This window comes from Hypanus sabinus, chromosome 7 (assembly GCF_030144855.1).
Source record: "Hypanus sabinus isolate sHypSab1 chromosome 7, sHypSab1.hap1, whole genome shotgun sequence".
Lineage (NCBI taxonomy): Eukaryota > Metazoa > Chordata > Chondrichthyes > Myliobatiformes > Dasyatidae > Hypanus > Hypanus sabinus.
In genome coordinates, this window is record NC_082712.1 from 14,762,794 (window position 1) to 14,783,089 (window position 20,296).

The following is a 20,296-nucleotide window of genomic DNA, read 5'->3' on the forward strand; positions in this document are numbered from 1 at the left end:
CCAGAGGTTCACATACTTTCCTGAATAAATACATGCAATATTGGATCATTTTTCTCAATAAATAAATGAACAAGTATAATGTATTTATTTTATTTGTTTAATTGGGTTCACTATCTAGTTTTAGGACTTCTGTGAGGATCTGATCACAGTTTAGGTCACACTTATGCAGAAATAGAGAAAATTCTGAAAGGTTCACAAACTTTCTGGCACCACTGTAAGTAGACCTAATTTAGAATATTGTGTGCAGTCCTGGTCACCTATATATAGAAAAGTTATCAGTAAGACTGAAAGAGTGGCAAGGATGATGCCAGGACTTGAGGACTTTACTCCACAGAGCATAGGAGAATGAGGGAAGATTTGATAAGAGGTATATAAAATTATGAGGGGTATAGATAGGGTAAATGCAAGCAGGCTTTTTCCACTGAGTTTGGGAGACTAGAACTCGATATCATGGTCTAATGTTTATGCTGAAATAGTTAAGGGGAACAAGAGGGGGAACTTCTTCACTCAGAGGGTGGTGAGAGTGCGGAATGAGCTGCCATCAGAAGTGATTGATGTGGGTTTGATTTCAACATTTCAGAGAAATTTTGGTTAAGTACATGGATGGGAGGATTATGGAAGGCTCTGGTCTGGGTGCAGGTCAATGGGATTATGCAGATAAATAGTTTAGCACAGACTAGATGGGGTGAAGGGCCTGTTTCTGTGTAGTAGTGTTCTATGACTGACCGGAGAACTCCAATCCAGGTACTCCAAGAATCAGTGTTTTGTGAAGTTCCACCAATGTCCCTGCTTTTATATTTTATGCTACTCACATGAAGGCAAACAATCCATATGCTTTCTTCACCACCTTGTGTTGATACTTCTGAGGAACTAATACCTGAACTCAAGATCCCCATATTCATCCAAAGCCAATCAACCCAATCTGACTTCTCACTGTAGTACATAGGAACAGTGCACAGAGCACAGGAATAGAATGGGCAGAGTCTTTAATATATAACCCCCTCAATAAAGTTTATATACGGTACGTAAAAGGAGAGTGGACAATCACACCATGGTAAATATCGCAGGCCAAGGTCAAAAATTTTAAGTGCTGCTGAACTGCTATTACTTCTTACTTTGAATAATGAAATGTAACACTTACAGACGCTTTTCCTGAGAGATATCGAAGGAAGCTGCCATGTTCATGAGAGTTGGTAGACAGTGTAAGTGGTGGCTGTATGTATAAGGTAGGATAGTATTTGCCTGTGGGAGAAAAGTACATGTTTAGGATGCCATACAAGACCACAGGCTTACTCTAACCTAAATCCAATACTGAAAGTATGCCCCACTTTGGATGAAATGTTAAACTGAGGACATGGCCAGGTGAGAATTGAGGACTTTGTATCAGAGACCACAGATGATTGTCAAATATCTTGGCCACATGACACAAAAACAAACTTTTTGAAGTACATCAGAAATTCAGGTATCACCACAAGATGGCAAAACCAACAATGACATGTTAATTCAGTTTATGGCTGCTCCTCATGGCTGTGTAAAGTACTTACAGTACTTCAAAGTAATTTACTCTACTGTAATCACAGCAACACATTGCCGAGTTATTTTGACCTCATAAAAATACAGATTTTAGAATCTTTTATCCCTCTCGAGTAGGATACAGTAGTTTAGAGCAGGGGTTCCCAACCAGACGTTCACGGACTCCTTGCTTAATGGTATTAGTCCATGACATGACAAAAGTTGGGAACTCCTGGTCTAGAGGAAAGTGTTGGACTAGCAGTTGGACGTATGTTTAAATCTAACTTTGGCAGCTACAGAATTTAAACATAGAAACACAGAAAACCTACAGCACAATACAGGCCCTTCGGCCCACAAGGTTGTGCCGAACATGTCCCTACCCTAGAAATTACTCGGCTTACCTATAACCCTCTATTTTTCTAAGCTCCATGTACCTATCCAAAAGTCTCCTAAAAGACCCTATCATATCTGCCTCCACCACTGTTGCCGGCAGCCCATTCCATGCACTCACCATTCCCTGAGTAAAAAAACTTACCCCTGACATCTCCTCTGGACCTACTCCTCAGCATCTTAAACCTGTCTCCTCTATGGCAGCCATTTCAGCCCTGGGAAAAAGCCTCTGACTATCCACATGATCAATGCCTCTCATCATCTTATACCCCTCTATCAGGTCACATCTCATCCTCCATCGCTCCAAGGAGAAAAGGCCAAGTTCACTCAACCTATTTTCATAAGGCATGCACCCCAATCCAGGCAACATCCTTTTACACATCTTCTCTGCACCCTTTCTATGGCTTCCACATCCTTCCTGTAGTGAGGCGACCAAAACTGAGCACAGTACTCCAAGTGGGGTCTGACCAGGGTCCTATATAGCTGCAACATTACCTCTTGGCTCCTAAATTCAATTCCATGATTGTTAAAGGCCAATACACCGTACGCCGCCTTAACCACTGAGTCAACCTGGACAGCTGCTTTGAGTGTCCTATGGGCTCGGACCCCAAGATCCCTCTGATCCTCCACACTGCCAAGAGTCTTACCATTAATATTATATTCTGCCATCATATTTGACTTACCAAAATGAACCACTTCACACTTATCTGGGTTGAACTCTATCTGCCACTTCTCAGCCCAGTTTTGCATCCTATCAACGTCCCGCTGTAACCTCTGACAGCCCTCCACACTATCCACAACACCTCCAACCTTTGTGTCATCAGCAAACTTACTAACCCATCCCTCCACTTCCTCATCCAGGTCATTTATAAAAATCACAAAGAGTAAGGGTCCCAGAACAGATCCTTGAGGCACTCCACTGGTGACCGACCTCCATGCGAATATGACTGTCTACAACCACTCTTTGCCTTCTGTGGGCAATTCTGGATCAACAAAGCAATGTCCCCTTGGATGCCATGTCTCCTTACTTTCTCAATAAGCCTTGCATGGGGTGCCTTATCAAATGCCTTGCTGAAATCCACATACACTACAGTACTGCTCTTCCTTCATCAATATGTTTAGTCACATCCTCAAAAAATTCAATCAGGCTCATAAGGCACAGCCTGCCCTTGACAAAGCTGTGCTGACTACTCCCAATCATATTATACCTTTCTAAATGTTCATAAATCCTGCCTCTCAGGATTTTCTCCATGAACTTACCAACCACTGAGGTAAGACTCATTGGTCTATAATTTCCTGGGCTATCTCTACTTCTTTTTTTGATTAAAGGAACATTTGCAACCCTCCAATCCTCCAGAACCTCTCCAGTCTTCATTGATGATGCAAAGATCATTGCCAGAGGCTCAGCAATCTCCTCCCTCGCCTCCCACAGTAGCCTGCGGTACATCTCATCTGGGCCCGGCGACTTATCCAACTTGATTAAAATGTAACTAAATAACACCTGGAATTGGAAAAAAATTACAATACCGGTAATTAAGGAACAGACTGTCATTAGAAGATCCATCGGGTTCACTACTGCCCACTAGGGGATAAGTCAGGAAGCCATTCCAGTGGAGGGAAGCGTAGTTGTAATGAGGGACTGCACTGTCAGAGGAATAGACAATTCTCTGACACAAAAATTTAGAGTCCGGAAGACTAGCTCCTGGATTCAAGACATCTCATCTGACCGGCCAAAAAATTTGGAGGAGGGGGGAGGGGGATAAGATCCAGTTGTTATGGTTCATGCGGGAACCAGACATACAGCAAAAAAAACTAGGAAAGAGGTTCTGCCAAGGGAATTTGAGCAGCTAGGGACTAAAAACAAAGTGAGCGGAGCAAAGTTAAGATGGCACTAAACAATGACCCCTCTGCTTGTATCTTCGGAAACAGCTCTATTTCTATCCTTGATGCCTCTTTTTTCCTTTTCAGAGTGCTTTTGAAGACCCTGACCTGGAGTTACACTCTGACTTTGGTTCTTTGTGGGAATGGGACCTGCTCTCAGGGCCACACAACCAGCCACTTTACGATATGTCAAGGACACAGCCTGGAAGATGAGCGCACCTGCTGGATTTTCCTGGCTCTGGAGACAGGCTGATTCAAGGGTGGTGCCCCTGACTGAGACGTCACGGGAGAACACGGAACATCAGGAGCATCGGGTTAGCTGCCACGGGTTGGGTGCCCAGAGGCCTGAGTCTTTTTGGGGCCGACTCGCTGGGCGCAGAGCTCAGAGAAAGCGATGCAACAGACTTTTAAGCATCATAAATCAGCAAGCTGTTTGTCATGTCTCTCCTCTCGCTGTGATACGGAGGCACCTCTTTTTCCCTTATTACGGGGAGGGGGAGCCTGTGGTATGTCGAATTACCGGGTGAATGAGTAGTCTTTGGGGTACTGCAAGCCTGTGTCTTTACTGATGCTTCGCTGCATGCTTGAGTGCTCGGTGGAGAATGCTGATGTTTTTTTGGTGGTGGGGGAGGGGGAAGCTGGGGGGGGTGGTTTGGGTTCTAATGTTTAACTGTCATTCATTCTTTGGAGCACTCCTGTTTTTGTGGATGCTTGCGAAGAAAATGAATTTCAGAATGTATCTCTGACACTAAATGTACCTATTAAACCTATTCAATCTTAAATAAGGGCATAATCTTAAAATAAGGGGATGCCGTTCCAGGACTGAGATGAGGAGAAATTTCTTCACTCAGAGGGTAGTGGGGCTGTGGAATTTACTGGCCCAGAGAGCTGTGGAAGCTACTACACTCAATAAATTCAAAACGGAGATAGACATTTTCCTGGATAAAAATGGCATTAGGGGATACGGTGAGTGAGCAGGTAAGTGGACGTGAGGCTAGGTTTAGATCAGCCATGTTATCTCCTGGGCCAGTTTTCGATAGCCTGGATGGATCGGAGAGGAATTTTCCAGATTTCTTCTCCTCAATTGGCAAATCGGTTTTCCCCCCCCCCACCCCCCCACACCACCACCCCAGGTGATCACATGGGTTTGGGCGGGATGAATAATAAAATAAAATGGGCAGCATGGTGCCCTGTTGCCTTGTGGGATTCAGTGATAACTAGAGTTAAGATTGGATCAGCCATGATCTTGTTGAATGGCGGAGCAGGCTCGAGGGGCCGATTGGCCTACTCCTGCTCCTATCTCTTATGTTCTTATTGAATTAAAATCAGAACTAAAAGGTAATAACCTCTGGACAGTTACTTGGGTGGACTACGTGCAAATTGACACAGGGTTAATAAGATCAGAGAGTTAAATATGTGGCTAAAAGTGGGTCTGAATTTGTGGAACACTGGCATTAGTACTGGGGAAGGAGAGAGCTATTCTGATGGGACAGGTACCACCTGGTGAATGACATAACTAGTGCAGTGGATAGGGCTTGAAACTAAATAGTAGGGGTTGTGTTCAGCAGCTTGAAAATGTCTGGACAAAGTAAAAGGGAAGAGTACAAGAGAGGATAAAGAACAAGAAAGAAAGCTTAGTAAAGTTTTGGCGAGGGTTCAGAGGTTTAGGATTTTTAAGTGAATGATTCTGGGGATGGAAGTTTTAACATTTGAGGAGAATCTGATATCTTCCAGCATGTACTCACTGGAGTTTAGAAGGAGGGGTGAATCTCATTGAATAATGAAAGGCTTAAATAGAGCAGATACGGAGAGGATGTTTTCAATAGTGGGAGAGCCTAGGACCAAAGTGAACTGTCTCAGAATAGCAGGAAACTCTTTACAACTGAGATGAGGAGGAATTATGTCAGCCAGAAGTGGTGGCCTACTTCTGCTCCTCTTTCTTGTGTTTTTACGTTCAACTTACCATGTGCAGGAGCTCGCCCAGCAGGATGGTGGCCCTCACAAACACACCATCATTGCTACTTGTTAGCACTTCAACCAGACTCTAAGGAACAAGATGGTGAATTACAACGATGACACAGCAAAGAGTAACAAAAAAAAACTAGTCAACTCACTGGTCCAGGCACACATTTCAAATATTTATTTGTTAGCAATACAGTAGGTCCATCCAGCCCTTTTAGCCATGCCGCCCTAGGAACCTACAACCCAATTAGGCCTAACCTAATCACAGGACAATTTACAAAGATCAATTAACCTATCCAGCATTGGGAGGGAACGAGAGAAAACCCATGCATTCCATGGGGGAAGGCTGTACAGAGACTTCTTTCAAAATGGCACTGGAATTGAACTCTAAACTCCTAAAAACGCCCTGAGCTGTAATAGTGTTGTGTTAATTGCTACACTACAGTGGCAATTTACAGTTACATTAATTTAAAATAATTAAAGTTACAGTGGCATGTAAAAGTTTGGGCACCCTGGTCAAAAGTTCTGTTACTGTGAATAGCTAAGCGAATAAAAGATAACCTGATTTCCAAAAGGCATAAAGTTAAAGATGACACATTTCTTTAATATTTTAAGCAAGATTACTTTTTTATTTCCATCTTTTATAGTTTCAAAATAACAAAAAAAGAAAAGGGCCCAAAGCAAAAATTTGGGCACCCTGCATGGTCAGTACTTAGTAACACCCACTTTGGCAAGTATCAAGCTTGTAAACGCTTTCTGTAGCCGGCTAAGAGTCTTTCAATTCTTGTTTGGGGGATTTTTGCCCATTCTTCCTTGCAAAAGGCTTCTAGCTCTGTGAGATTCTTGGGCTGTCTTGCACGCACTGCTCTTTTGAGGTCTATCCACAGATTTTCAATGATGCTTAAGTTGGGGGGCTGTGAGGGCCATGGCAAAACCTTCAGCTTGTGCCTCTTGAGGTAGTCCATTGTGGATTTTGAGGTGTGTTTAGGATCATTATCCTGTTGTAGAAGCCATCCTCTTTTCACCTTCAACTTTTTTTTTACAGACGGTGTGATGTTTGCTTCCAGAATTTGCTGATATTTAATTGAATTCATTCTTCCCTCTACCAGTGAAATGTTCCCCGTGCCACTGGCTGCAACACAAGCTCAAAGCACAATCGATCCATCCCCGTACTTAACAGTTGGAAAGGTGTTCTTTTCATGAAATTCTGCACCCTTTTTTCTCCAAACATACCTTGCCCATTTCGGCCAAAAAGTTCTATTTTAACTTCATTAGTCCACAGGACTTGTTTCCAAAATGCATCAGGCTTGTTTAGATGTTCATTTGCAAACCTCTGATGCTGAATTTTGTGGTGAGGACGCAGGAAAGGTTTTCTTCTGATGACTCTTCCATGAAGGTCATATTTGTGCAGGTGTCGCTGCACAGTAGAACAGTGCACCACCGCTCCAGAGTCTGCTAAATCTTCCTGAAGATCTTTTGCAGTCAAACGAGGGTTTTGATTTGCCTTTCTAGCAATCCTACAAGCAGTTCTCTCAGAAAGTTTTCTTGGTCTTCCAGACCTCAACTTGACCTCCACCATTCCTGTTTATTGACATTTCTTAATTACATTACAAACTGAGGAAACGGCTACCTGAAAATGCTTTGCTACCTTCTTATTGCCTTCTCCTGCTTTGTGCGTATCATTTATTTTAATTTTCCAAGTGCTAAGCAGCTGCTTAGAGGAGCCCATGGCTGCTGATTGTTGGGACAAGGTGTGAGGAGTCAGGGTATTTATAAAGCTTTGAAATTTGCATCACCTGGCCTTTCCTAACGATGACTGTGAACAAGCTGTAAAGAGGGTTTCTTCTTTTTGTTAACTAGCAGGAATGCTAATTTACTGATAACGAGAATGGTATTCCTTTGTAAACCAAATGGGGATTAATGTTCTTTCTTCTGAGTCTGTAAGCTTTTGTTGACGGGCTTTTGGGCAGATCGGCACGAGGGGATCGAGAGAGAGGACGCAATGGTCTAAGCTGGGCGAGGATCGGACCCCAAAGGGGGGTCCGAGGCCGGGAGATTCTCCAAGGAGGGGGGGGGGAATGAAGCTAGATGTGCTTGGTTGACCACTCGGAGGGTCCTGAGCTGTTTGGAGAGTCCGAGGAGTTCGGAGGGTCCTGAGCTGCGAGTCGAGGAGTTCGGAGGGGATCGAATGGTGGCCAGAAGACTTCAGAAATTGAGCTCCAACGGCTGTGCACGAAGTGGTTTGGACTTTGATAAGTTTGGCGCCTTTTCTTTAATTTTCTCTTCATATATACTGTATCGTTATTAATCACTTAGTTATAGTAACCTTTATAAATTGTACTCATTTAATCGCATATGGTGTACTGTCTGTTTTTGGGCGAGGCGGGGACATCACACAGCATCCACACCAGCTGATTACCCAGTTTGGCGGGGCCGAAGGCTGCTCCCCCTAGACGAGAATGAGCTGAGCGAGCCTGAGGCGACCCAGGAGGTTACAAAGCCATAGCCCTAACAAGCTAATTAAGGTCTGAGATCTTGGTAAACGTTATCTAAGAGCTCAAATCTCTTGGGGTGCCCAAATTTTTGCATGGTGCTCCTTTCCTTTTTTTCACTCTAAAATTGTACAAAACAAAAATAATACACTAATCTTGTTTAAAATGTTGAAAAGAATGTTTCATTTTTAACTTAATGACTTTTGGAGATCAGTTCATCTTCTACTCACTTAACTATTCACAGTAAAGTAATTTTCACTGGGTTGCCCAAACTTTTGCATGCCACCGTATACCTATCTAAAGGTCAAATGACGACAATATGGTAGCAAGTTTTGGAAATCGAAATAGAAAACCGTCCCAAAAAAATTGAAAACTATTTGCTAATGTTGCTATTACCTCCAGGAGTCCATTGTTGATGAACGCAGACAGCACAAGTGCCAAGTAGTTATCCATCAAGTCAGGCCTAGAAAGAGTATTGATAAACAATTATTCCACTTGAAACATAACCATGAACAAGTCTGCTAACAATATAGCATTCCCTTCATACCTTACAGAAAAGTTCACAGGAGATGTAAAGTCTCAAGTGATTTCTTTTACACATACTGCACACACAATCAGATTTATTATCACTGATGTATCATGTGAAATTTGTTGTTTCACAGCAGTGGTACTGTAAAACAGTACAAATGGCATAAAGTTGACCTTTAAAAAAATAAACAGCAAAAAAAGAATAATAAAGTATTGTTCATGTACCTTTCAGAAATATGATGGCAGAGAGGAAGCTGCTTCCAAATCAGTGTGCCTCTTCTGGCTATTGTACCTCTAGAAATGAGAAAGGGGTATGCCCTGCATGGTGAGGGTCCTTAATGATGAAAACCACCCCTTGAAGATGTCCTCAATGGTGAGGAGGGTTGTACCTATGATGTAGCTGGCTGAGTCTACAACTATCTGCAGCCTCATGTGACCCTGTGCATTGGAGGCTTTAAACCAGTCCGTGATGCAGCCAGTCAGAATGCTCTACACTGTTCACGAGTCTCTGGTGACATACCAAACCTCCGAAATCCTCACAAAGCAGAGCTGCCGTTGTGCTTTCCTCATGATCACATCAATGTGTTGAGCTCAGGACAGATCTTTGGAGATGTTGACAGCCAGGAACTAAGTTGCTCACCCTTTCCACTGCTGATGCCTCAATGAGGGCTGGTGAGAATTCTCCCAACTTCCTCTTGAAGTCCACAACAAATTCCTTGGACTTGCTGAGGTTGAGCTCGAAGTTCTTTTGCAACACTTCTCAACCAGATGATCCATCTCTCTCCTGAGATTCTGCCAACAACAATGGTGTCATTGACGAATTTACTAGAGAGTGTTTGAGCCACATGGTGATGAGTATAGAGAGAAGTAGAGCAGTGGGCTAGGTATGCAACCCTAAAGTACATGTGTTGTTAGCAAGGAGATGTTTTCATTGATTTCCATGGACCATGGTCTCCCAATGAGGAAATCGAGAATCTAGTTTTGGAGGGAGGTACAGAGGCCTAAGTTTTGAAGCCTGGTGGTTAATGCTTGGGGAATGATAGTATTGAACATTGATGATATGGAATATGTGTACCCAACAAGTATGTTTAAAACAGAGTTACAAATGCTGGAAATGACCTTGTCAGGAACTATCTGTGGTAAGAGCACCATACTTCACAGCCATGACCTTTTAGCATAACTCTTAGAATTGCAAATGTCCAGAATTTTCAGTTTTTACTTCAGCTTCATTAACTTACTTTGATATATCACAACATACTTCATGTACTAGAAACACTGTACCCTCAGTGGCCATTACCTAACTCCTGTACCTAATAAAGTGGCCACTGAGTGTAAGCTCGTGGCCTTCTGCTATTGCAGCCCATGCGCTTCAAGTTTCAATGTGTTGTGCGTTCAGAGAAGCACACCACTGTTATAACGTGTGGTTATTTAAGATACCGTCCCCTTCCTGTCAGCTTGAACCAGTCCTGCCAAATTGCCACTCACTGGATGTTTTTTTTGGCTTTCGCACCATTCTCTGTAAACTCTAGACTGCTGTGCATGAAAGTCCCAAGAGATCAACAATTTCTGAGATACTCAAACCATCATGTCTAGCATCAACAATCATTACACAAAGTCACTTAGTTCACATTTCTTCCCCCATTCTGATGTTTGCTCTGAACAACTGTACCTCTTGACCACGTCTGCATGCTTTTATAACATTGAGTTGCTGCCACGATTGGCTGACTAGATATTTGCATTAACATGCAGGTGTCCACCGAGCGTACATTCTCAAGGGTCCAATGCATGACACGTTTCAGGAGCTTACACACTAGACAACTCAGAGTCAGAGTACTACAGCACAGAAATAGCCTATTGTCTTCATCACTGCCCCACATCCAACATTCACAGAAGTGACGAAATGGCCCTAAAAATCCTGCCTTTCCCAGAGGTTTCTGAAGCCTATTGAACATTAAAGCAATAAGCACTGATACAAGTACCATGCAGTATGCAATAAACCGTCATCATTATGTGCCATGCCATATGACATGGGCGATCGTGTCTTTCCATGATCATGATTGTTCTTGGCAAATTTTTCGACAGAAGTGGCTTACCATTGCCTTCTGGGCAGAGTCTTTACAAGACGGGTAACCCCAGCCATTATCAATACTCTTCAGAGACTGTCTCCCTGGTGTCAACGGTCACATCACTTGTGATATACCTTAGCTGCTCATCCACCTCCTGATCCCATGGCTTCATGTGACTCTGATCAAGGGGCTGAGCAGGAGTTACACCTTGCCCAAAGATGACCTGCAGGCTAGCGGAGGGAAGAACGAATGCCTTACACCTCCTTTGGTAGAGGCGCATCTCCACCCCACCATTAACAAAAGTATAAGCAAATCTAAAACCCCCCAAAAACATCGCACTCTAGATGATATTTGGGGCTATTTGAACAACATGATAAAAATGCTCACCATAAAACTAATTACTTTTAAAAGCAATAATGTTCTTGGGTAAATAATTACACAAATATTTGCTGAGGGCATTGAAATGTTGCACTGATCATCAGGGAGACACATACCTGGATCGGGCTCGATGTGGGAGGATGGTTTTAGCTTCTGCTGCCACAAATCCATCAGAAAGACGCCAGGAATCCTGGAATCGACTGGGATCTGAAGAAAAGTAAACACAAGGGTAATGCAAATAATCCTGGAATAAGAATTCAACCCAATAAGCATGAACCTTCCCCAATCCACTGCCATCCTAATTAGGCACACTGGCATAATATTGAACAATTTCTACAATCCATTCTGGTGAAGATTTCTGAATCACAGATTTAATTAAGATAACTAGTAAATGACCCACAGCCGACAACAGGAAACATTTTATCTATGTTACCCAAAAGAGTAGTGCAGTAGATTCAATGGTGACTTTCCAAGTGAACTGGATAACCAGTTGAATTGGGAATACATACAGGGCTGGGGGTAAGGGAAGGTGTTACAGAGTCATAGAACACTACAACACAGAAATAGACTCTACAGCCAGAATAGTCCATGCTAAACTGATTCTCTGCCTAGTCTGACAGACCCACATCTGGACGATAGCCCACATCTGCAGCTTAATGTGAAAAAGATTAAGGAGCTGGTGGTGGACCTGAGGAGGGCTAAGGCACCGGTGACTCCTGTTTCCATCCAAGTTGTCAGTGTGGACATGGTGGAGGATTACAAATACCTGGGGATACAAAGTGACAATAAACTGGACTGGTCAAAGAACACTGAGGCTGTCTACAAGAAGGGGCAGAGCCGTCTCTATTTCCTGAGGAGACTGAGGTCCTTTAACATGTGTCGGACAATGCTGAGGATGTTCTGCGAGTCTGTGATGGCCAGTGCTATCATGTGTGCTGGGGCAGCAGGCTGAGGGTAGCAGACACCAACAGAACCAACAAACGCATTCGTAAGGCCAGTGATATTGTGGGGGTGGAACTGGACTCTCTGACGGTGGTGTCTGAAAAAAGGATGCTGTCCAAGTTGCATGCCATCTTGGACAATATCTCCCATCCACTTCATAATGTACTGGTTAAGCACAGGAGTACATTCAGCCAGAGACTCATTCCACCGAGATGCAACACTGAGCATCATAGGAAGTCATTCCTGCCTGTGGCCATCAAACTTTACAACTCCTCCCTTGGAGTGTCAGACACCCTGAGCCAATAGGCTGGTCCTGGACTAATTTCCACTTGGCATAATTTACTTATTATTATTTAATTATTTATGGTTTTATATTGCTATATTTCTACACTATTCTTGGTTGGTGCGACTGTAACAAAACCCAATTTCCCTTGGGATCAATAAAGTATGTCTGTCTGTATCCTCGCCCCCCCCCCCCCACCATCCATGTACTTTTCTAAACATCTCTAAAAAAAAATGCTGAAATCGAACACACATCCATCACTTTCTTTGGCAGCTTATTCCACATTCTCACCACCCTCTGAGTGAAGAAGTTCCCCTTCAGGTTCCCTTTAAATACCTTACCTTTCAGCCTTAGTGGTATAAACAGGAGAGCTGCATCAAGTAACCAGGCAAAGTGAGAGCTCATTCTATGTTACCCCGTTCTGCAATTGCATAATCACTGCTTATCCCAATATCTTCTATTTGTGCCAATCATGTTGTTGTCAGGTATTTCTGGGCTTTACCCCTCTGCAGTACGGTGTACGCTGCCTCCGGAGGCCAGCAATGATCAAACTGCATACAAAGGCTTCCAAATTTTATAACGTATAATCAGATTTTTCTTCCTAACTCTGGCATTAATTTGTTTTGACACTACTTGCTTCCACTAGACTGACAGTGCAAAGAGGGCAAAAAAGGAGCAAAATCACAGAACTTTGTAGCTACTGGTCACTGGGGCAACTAATTATAGAATCGAGAGGGCGACATGGTAGCTTTGTGATTAGCACAATGCTCTACGGTGCCGGCCAGTGGAGTTCAATTCTACCCATAAACATGTGGGTGCTCTTGTTTTCTCCCACGTTCCAAAGATGTATGGGATAGGGCTAGTAAGCTGTGGGCATACTATGCTGGAGCCAGAAACATGGCAACACTTGTGGGCTGATCTCAGCACAATTACAGACTATGTCCGTCATTGACACAAACATTTCACTGTATGCTTCAATGCGTCTTTGGAATGTAGGAGGAAACTGGAGCACCAGTAGGAAACCCATACGGTCACAGGGAGAACTTACAAACTCTTTACAGACAGTAACTCTTTAATACTCAAAAGTATTATACTTACTGCTGCACTAACATGCTACCTTCGGCCAGAAACATCAGGAAGGATCCCACCCACCCTGCTCATATTCTGTTTGTCCCACTCCCATCAGGGAGGAGGCTACGTAGCATCCACACCAGGACCATCAGATTAAAAAAGTTACTTTCCCCAAGCAGTATGACTGATCAACACCTCCACCATGACTTTATTTCCCATCAATCACCTTATGTACAGCTGAGCATCACTTTATGGACATACAATCAATGTATTTATATTTATTGTGCATTTTTTATTATCATTATTTTCTGTTCTACATCTTTTGCTGTTTTTTTTTGTGCTGCATTAGATCCGGAATAACAATTTATTTGTTGTTCTTACTTATGCGTACAGGAAGCAACATTAAACAATCTTGAATCTTGAATGTTGTCAGGGAATGTAGAGGCAAGAATTGGCAGTTCAACAGTGCCAACCTAAATGTCACTATAAGAAACCTGGCTTTCCACTTGCAGCTCTGCCCTGTCAGAAGAATCACTACTTAGCAACTCTAAGTATTTATTTACAACCTTTTGAAATCGTTCCTTTTAATTCTCCTCAGCTGTGGGCTTACGCTGCTGTAAGTGAACACCTTTTTGGTGTGTTATTTTACTGATCAGATTATTGTCTGCATTAACATTGGTACATCCTAACATTTTAAACCAAATATCCAAAAACACGAGCTTAAATCCCACCAGAATAACGCCACAGAAAATAACTCAAGTAATTAAATGCAACTGAATGGGAAGAGGTAGAATCTCTTAAAGAAACTAGAGAATTGTCAGAAAAGGCTCACCTGTTCTTTATTTAGAGATACAGCACAGAGTAAACATCTCCAGCCCAGCCGCCCAGCAACCCCCAACAAGTCCGATCCAACCCTAAATTGAATTGACTTTATTTCTTGCATCCTTCACACACGAGGAGTAAAAATCTTTTTGTTACGTCTCTTTCTAATGTGCAATCATAATAATTTATAATATATAGAACAGTCAGTGTAATATAGAGTACACTCAAATCAATGCGAGTTCATCAGTCTGATGTCCTGGTGGAAGAAACTGTCCCAGAGCCTGTTGGTCCTGCTTTTTATGCTGTGGTACCGTTTTCCGTTTGGCAGTAGCTGAAATAATAGATTGTGGAACAGTTGGGGTGACTCCGGTTCCCAGTGATCCTACAGGCCCTTTTTACACACCTGTCTTTGTAAATGTCCTGAATCATGGGAACCTAATCACAGGACAATTTATAATCACCAATTAAGCTATGCAGTTTGTCTTTAAACTGTAGGAGGAATCCGGAATACCCAGGGAAAGCCCAAGTGTTCCATGGGGAGGGCATACAGATGATGTTGCAATTGAACTCCGACAACCCAAGCTGTAAGTGTCGCATTAAATGCTCTCTATCATATTATCCATTAATATGTCACTGAAGCATATTCTACCTACAGTGCATTCTAGACAATTAATATGGCTATCTTTTAATTGCTTTCTGAAGCGGGAAACCTAAACACTTCATTCAAAGGCCAATTAGGGATGAACAATTAATATTTCCTTTGCCAGTAACAGTCACCATCTTGTAAACAATTATTACTTTTCCTATCACCTACGAAGAAGGCAAATTGAATGTGGGCCTTAATTACCAGAGGGATTGAACTTAAGAGCTGGCAGGTTATGTTGCAACTGTGCAGAGAACTGGTAAGGCTGTACCTAGAGTACTGCAAACAGTTCGGAAGATTAGCTTTATTTGTCACATCTATATCCAAACATACAATGAAATACATTGTTTGCGACAACCATAGTCTAAAGGCAGTCCACAGGCATCGCTATATTTCCACCACCAACATAGCATACACACAACTTACACCCTAATCTGGACATCTTTGGAACGTGGGAGGAAACCTGAGCAGCTGGAGAATGCTCACGTAGTCATGAGGAAAATGTGCAAACTCCTTACAGGCACATTGCTGGTGCTGTAATAGAATTATCATAACCACTACACTATTGTGTTCTCTGTCTGGACTTATTTAGGGAAAGGGGAACATACTGGTAGAATTTGGGAAAACAAGACGGGGATCTTCTTGAAACATATAAAAATAAAGGGTCAGATGAGATAGAGCAGTAAAGTTGTTTCTTAAACACAAGAGGTTCTGAAATCCAGAGTAACACACAAAATGTGGGAGGAACTCAGCAGGTCACAGGTAGATAGGGATGTAAAGAGAGCTTTTGGTACACTGGCCTTTTTTTTGTAATTTTTTTTTATTGAAGTTCATCATCAAGCAAACATTTCCATAAGATGTATTTCAGACATTGTACATATATAGATAACAACCTGCAAAGGTACATAAATACTATTGATAACCCATGGGTGAAATTGACTCTTAAAATATGGAAAACTACAAAAAGAATATAATCTTAAATGGTGTGCATATGACTCAGATTTTACATTGGCCTTTATAAATCAAAGTATTGAGTATAAGAGTTGGAATGTAATGGTGAGGTTGTATAAGGCATTGGTGAGGCCGAACTTGGAGTATTGTGTGCAGTTTTGGTCACCGAATTACAGGAAGGACATTAATAAGGTTGAAAGAGTGCAGAGAAGGTTTACAAGGATGTTGCCGGGACTTGAGAAACTGAGTTAGAGAAAGGTTGAATAAGTTAGAACTTTATTCCCTGGAGCGTAGAAGAATGAGGGGAGATTTGATAGAGGTATATAAAATTATGATGGGTATAGATAGAGTGAATGCAAACAGGCTTTTTCCACTGAGGCTAGGGGAGAAAAAAAACCAGAGGACATGGGCTAAGGGTGAAGGGGGAAAGGTTTAAAGGGAAAATTGGGGATGGGGGGTTTCTTCACAGAGAGAGTGGTGGGAGTGTGGAATGAGCTGCCAGATGAAGTAGCAAATGCAGGCTCACTTTTAACATTTAAGAAAAATTTGGACATGTACATGGATGAGAGGTGGGACTAGGCAGAAAAATGGTTCAGCACAGCCAAGAAGGGCCAAAAGGCCTGTTTCTGTGCTGCAATGTTCTATGGTTCTATATGAAGAGGAATAAACAGTCAATGTTTTGGGCTAAGACTCTTCATCAGCAAAATTGTTTCTACTGGAATGTGAGACTACAACTAGGGGACAGAGCCTCAAGATTTCAAGGGATTACATTTAGAAGGAGATGAGGAAAAACTAGTTTTCCCAAACAGTGGTGAATCTGTGGAATTCCAAGGAAACAGTAGAGGCTACCTCATTAAGTATATTTCAGATGCAGTGAGATAGATTTTTTGCATAGCAGTGGAATTGAGGATTATGGGGAAAAGGCAGGCAGGCAAAGCTGAGTCCATTGCTAGATCAGCCATGATCTTACTGAATAATGGAGCAGGCTGAATGGGCCAGATGGCTGAGTCTTGTTCATATTTCTTGTTACGTTCTGTTACTTTATGAACAGCAAAACAATGTACAAAGTATTCAAGATCTCTTCATTTCCACTGTTAGTTTACAGTATATCAGCCAAATTTAAGAGTTGGTGTATGAAATATTGCAAATAATGAACTAGTTATCAACAGGTTATAAAATATTCTGACAAGCAGAGGTCTTGATGGCAAGCAGTAAAAGACATCCAGACCAAACATATATGAGTAACGTTCATCAGGTCAGTTACAGAAGCAATAGTTTGTTCATTTCCAACTAGGAATTTTGCATGAACATAATCAAGAAGGGAACAACGTATTGCAAGATAATTTGTACGAATGAGCCCACAGCTTACCTAACCACCCACACATTTTTGTGAAATGATTGACAGAAAACAAGCTCACCCACCTACACTGAGCAAAGCCTCAGAAAAACTCTGCGTCTCCACAGGAACAGGTAGCCGGAAGATATCGTACAACACCTCTAGCAGACCACGCTGTCAAAAGTGAAGGAGACAGGAAAAATAACTTGTGAGTTTTCAAAAGGCTTGATTTTCCACAATGCAACTTATGGTATATAGAACAATATCCAGATGAACAGTGCAGTAGAAATATGTAAAATAAAACTATTTTTATGCAGCCTTCTCTTTATCCACTGCTGCAAACCTCTTTCTTCCTACATCTACTCTAAAGCAATTGTGTCTTTGTGATAAGGTAGTGATGGTAACTTCACACCACTTTCCAGCTGAGGCCAAACCAACATTTTATAAAGATTACTGTGACCTACCTGCTCTTATACTCCACGGCAAGCCCAGCGAAAGTGAGCATTCCTTCCGCTCTGTCACCACTGCATCTACTTGTGTTGCCACCTTCAGGGATTTTGGGCTTGGTTCATCAAGGTTCCTTTACTCTTCAATATTCAGTTGGGTCCCTCCGTATACTATATAAATTCTACCCTTAATATACCTCACAAAGTTCGTCAACCCAGTATGAGCAAGATGAAATTCCACGTTTCTTCCCTCCCCAATATCCTTTTGTAGCCTAAAACTATTCACCAATTTTTACTTCAAATTTACTAATCTAACCCCCTACATTACACATCTTAGTCATTAATGTACATACAAACAGCAAGGATGTTAGCACCAATCCCAGCAGCTTTTGTGACTAGAAGCTCATGAGCAATGGTCACAAGCTTTAATCATAAAAGCAACCCTCTACTGTCACCTGTTGCCAAGTCAATTTTGGATTCAATCGGCCAACTTCCCTTGGATCCCATAGACTCTAAGCTTCTGGTCAAGCCATCCCTGTGGGATTGCGTCAAAGGCCTCACCAAATTCCATGTAAACCAAATCAACTCATCAATATATTTAGATACCTCTTCAAAAACCTCAGTTGACAGGATCTCCCAACATCAAATCCATGCTGACTCCCCCGATCAATTTCTGCCTTTCATGCAGATTTATGCTGGAGCTTCAGGACTTTTTTTGCATTATTTTGACTAACTAGAATATAACTAACTGCATTTTCCCTGTGGCTAAAGATACCACATTTGCTGTTTTCAGTTTGCTGAGTTGGCAGCTCAGCTGAGTATTTAAATATTTCCATCAGGCCCCAGCAGTCTCAAAAAGGTTCAAAGGTTCATTTTATTGTCAAAGTATGCATCTACAACAGTGATAATCACCTTCTCTGGGTAACCATGAAATCCAAAAAAAAAAACATTGGTCTTGTTGAGAAGAAAAGCCATGATTCTCCCCAACATGAAAAAGAAAACAGAGCTCGCAAACCCCAAGTCCCCAGCCTCTCCCTTGCAGAAAAAAACAGCAACAGCAGTCTTGCCACCCTTGCCTCTCATAGAAGCCAAAATCTCTCTCTCTCTCAGGCATAGGGATGGTGTGGAGCTTCTTAGAACATAAAGCTCAGTACAAATCCTTCAGGCAACAATATTGTGTTGGCCTTTCACACTACTCTAAGATCAATTTAACCCTTCACTCCTACAGAGTCCACAATTTTTCTTTCATCTGTGTGCCTATCCAAGATGTTTCTTAATACCCCTAATGTATCTGCCTCAAACACCACCCCTGGCGGTTCCATGTACTCACCACACTCTGTAAAACAACTTTTTTCTGACATGTCCCATATACTTTCCTCCAATCACCTTAAAATTATACCACCTCATATTAGCCATTTCTGATGATCCACTCAATCTATGCCTCTTATCTTGTACACCTCTATTAAGTCATTTCTCACCCTCCTCCTCTCCAAAGCGAAAAACACGAGCTCAACCTATCCACATCAGACATGCTCTCCAATCCAAGCAACATCATGGTAAATGACCTCTGTACCTGGTCTAAAACTTCCACAGCCTTCTTAGCAGTACTCAGGCAAGTAGAGAGCATTCTGTCACACTCCCGTCAAACCTAGCAGAGGGAGACTGAGTTTATTTTTGAAATTTATTATTATTTTTTTAAAAAAACAATGGTACAGTACAGAAACAACTGTCTCAACTCCAGGATCATGAGTACTTGTCTTCCCAGACATGTCATGGTTATAAGGCAGAGTACTGCAAAAATAACAGTTCATAGAGGTCAACCTACATATGGAAGAGGACATCTCAAAATGTCTCAGACAGTGAAGCACATTTAACGCTCACCACTCATGTTAAACATTTTCCACCATCTGAGACACTGTACTTCAAATATCACATAACTACAAGGGTAACAGGAAAGGACTCGCATTACACTTGTGACCTCATGGTCAATCTAGATGAGGATGTTAAAGATTAATTCCAAAGGTTAAAAATTAACTTTATGCCACATGTACATTAAAGCATACAGTGAAATGACCAACGGTCCGAGGGTGTTCTGGGGGGCAACCCACAAGTGTTGCCATGCTTCCAGTGCCAACGTAGCATGTACACAACCTACTAACTCTAACTCGTATGTCTGGAGCACCTGAAGTAAACCCAGGTGTTCATGGGAGAACATTCAAACTCCTTACAGATAGCGGTGGGAATTGAACCCCAGTTCCATTGCTGCCACTGTAAAGCATTATGCAAACCTCTACACTACTGTGGCACCCTCACTCACAGCTCCTTGAATACAAGACTCCTAACATTTAGTGAAGACCTGGCCATCGGTCATTGCTTTAATGACAAGACCATAAGATCAAAAGATATAGGAGCAGACATAAGCCCATCAGCCCATTAAGCCTGCTCCACCATTCAATCATGGCTCTTCCAATTCTTCCAGTCAGCCCAACTTCCCTGTCTTCTCCCCATACCCTTTGATGCCCTGGCCAATCAAGGAACTATCCATCTCTCTCTTAAATGCACCCAATGACTTGGCCTCCACAGCTGCTCGTGG

The 20,296-nt window shown here is 42.3% G+C and overlaps 1 protein-coding gene across 4 annotated transcripts in view; it reads right to left on the reverse strand.

The window, feature by feature from the left end:
* Positions 1-20,296, reverse strand: part of rictora (RPTOR independent companion of MTOR, complex 2 a) — a 202,564-nt gene that overhangs the window by 80,384 nt on the left and 101,884 nt on the right. For all 4 annotated transcript variants that reach the window (XM_059974241.1, XM_059974240.1, XM_059974242.1 and 1 more), the window contains 5 exons: positions 17,344-17,431; positions 11,326-11,416; positions 8,634-8,700; positions 5,747-5,827; positions 1,142-1,242 (listed from right to left, as the gene is read on the reverse strand). In XM_059974241.1, the coding sequence (XP_059830224.1) occupies positions 1,142-1,242; positions 5,747-5,827; positions 8,634-8,700; positions 11,326-11,416; positions 17,344-17,431 (428 nt within the window). The remainder of the gene's footprint in view (positions 1-1,141; positions 1,243-5,746; positions 5,828-8,633; positions 8,701-11,325; positions 11,417-17,343; positions 17,432-20,296) is intronic.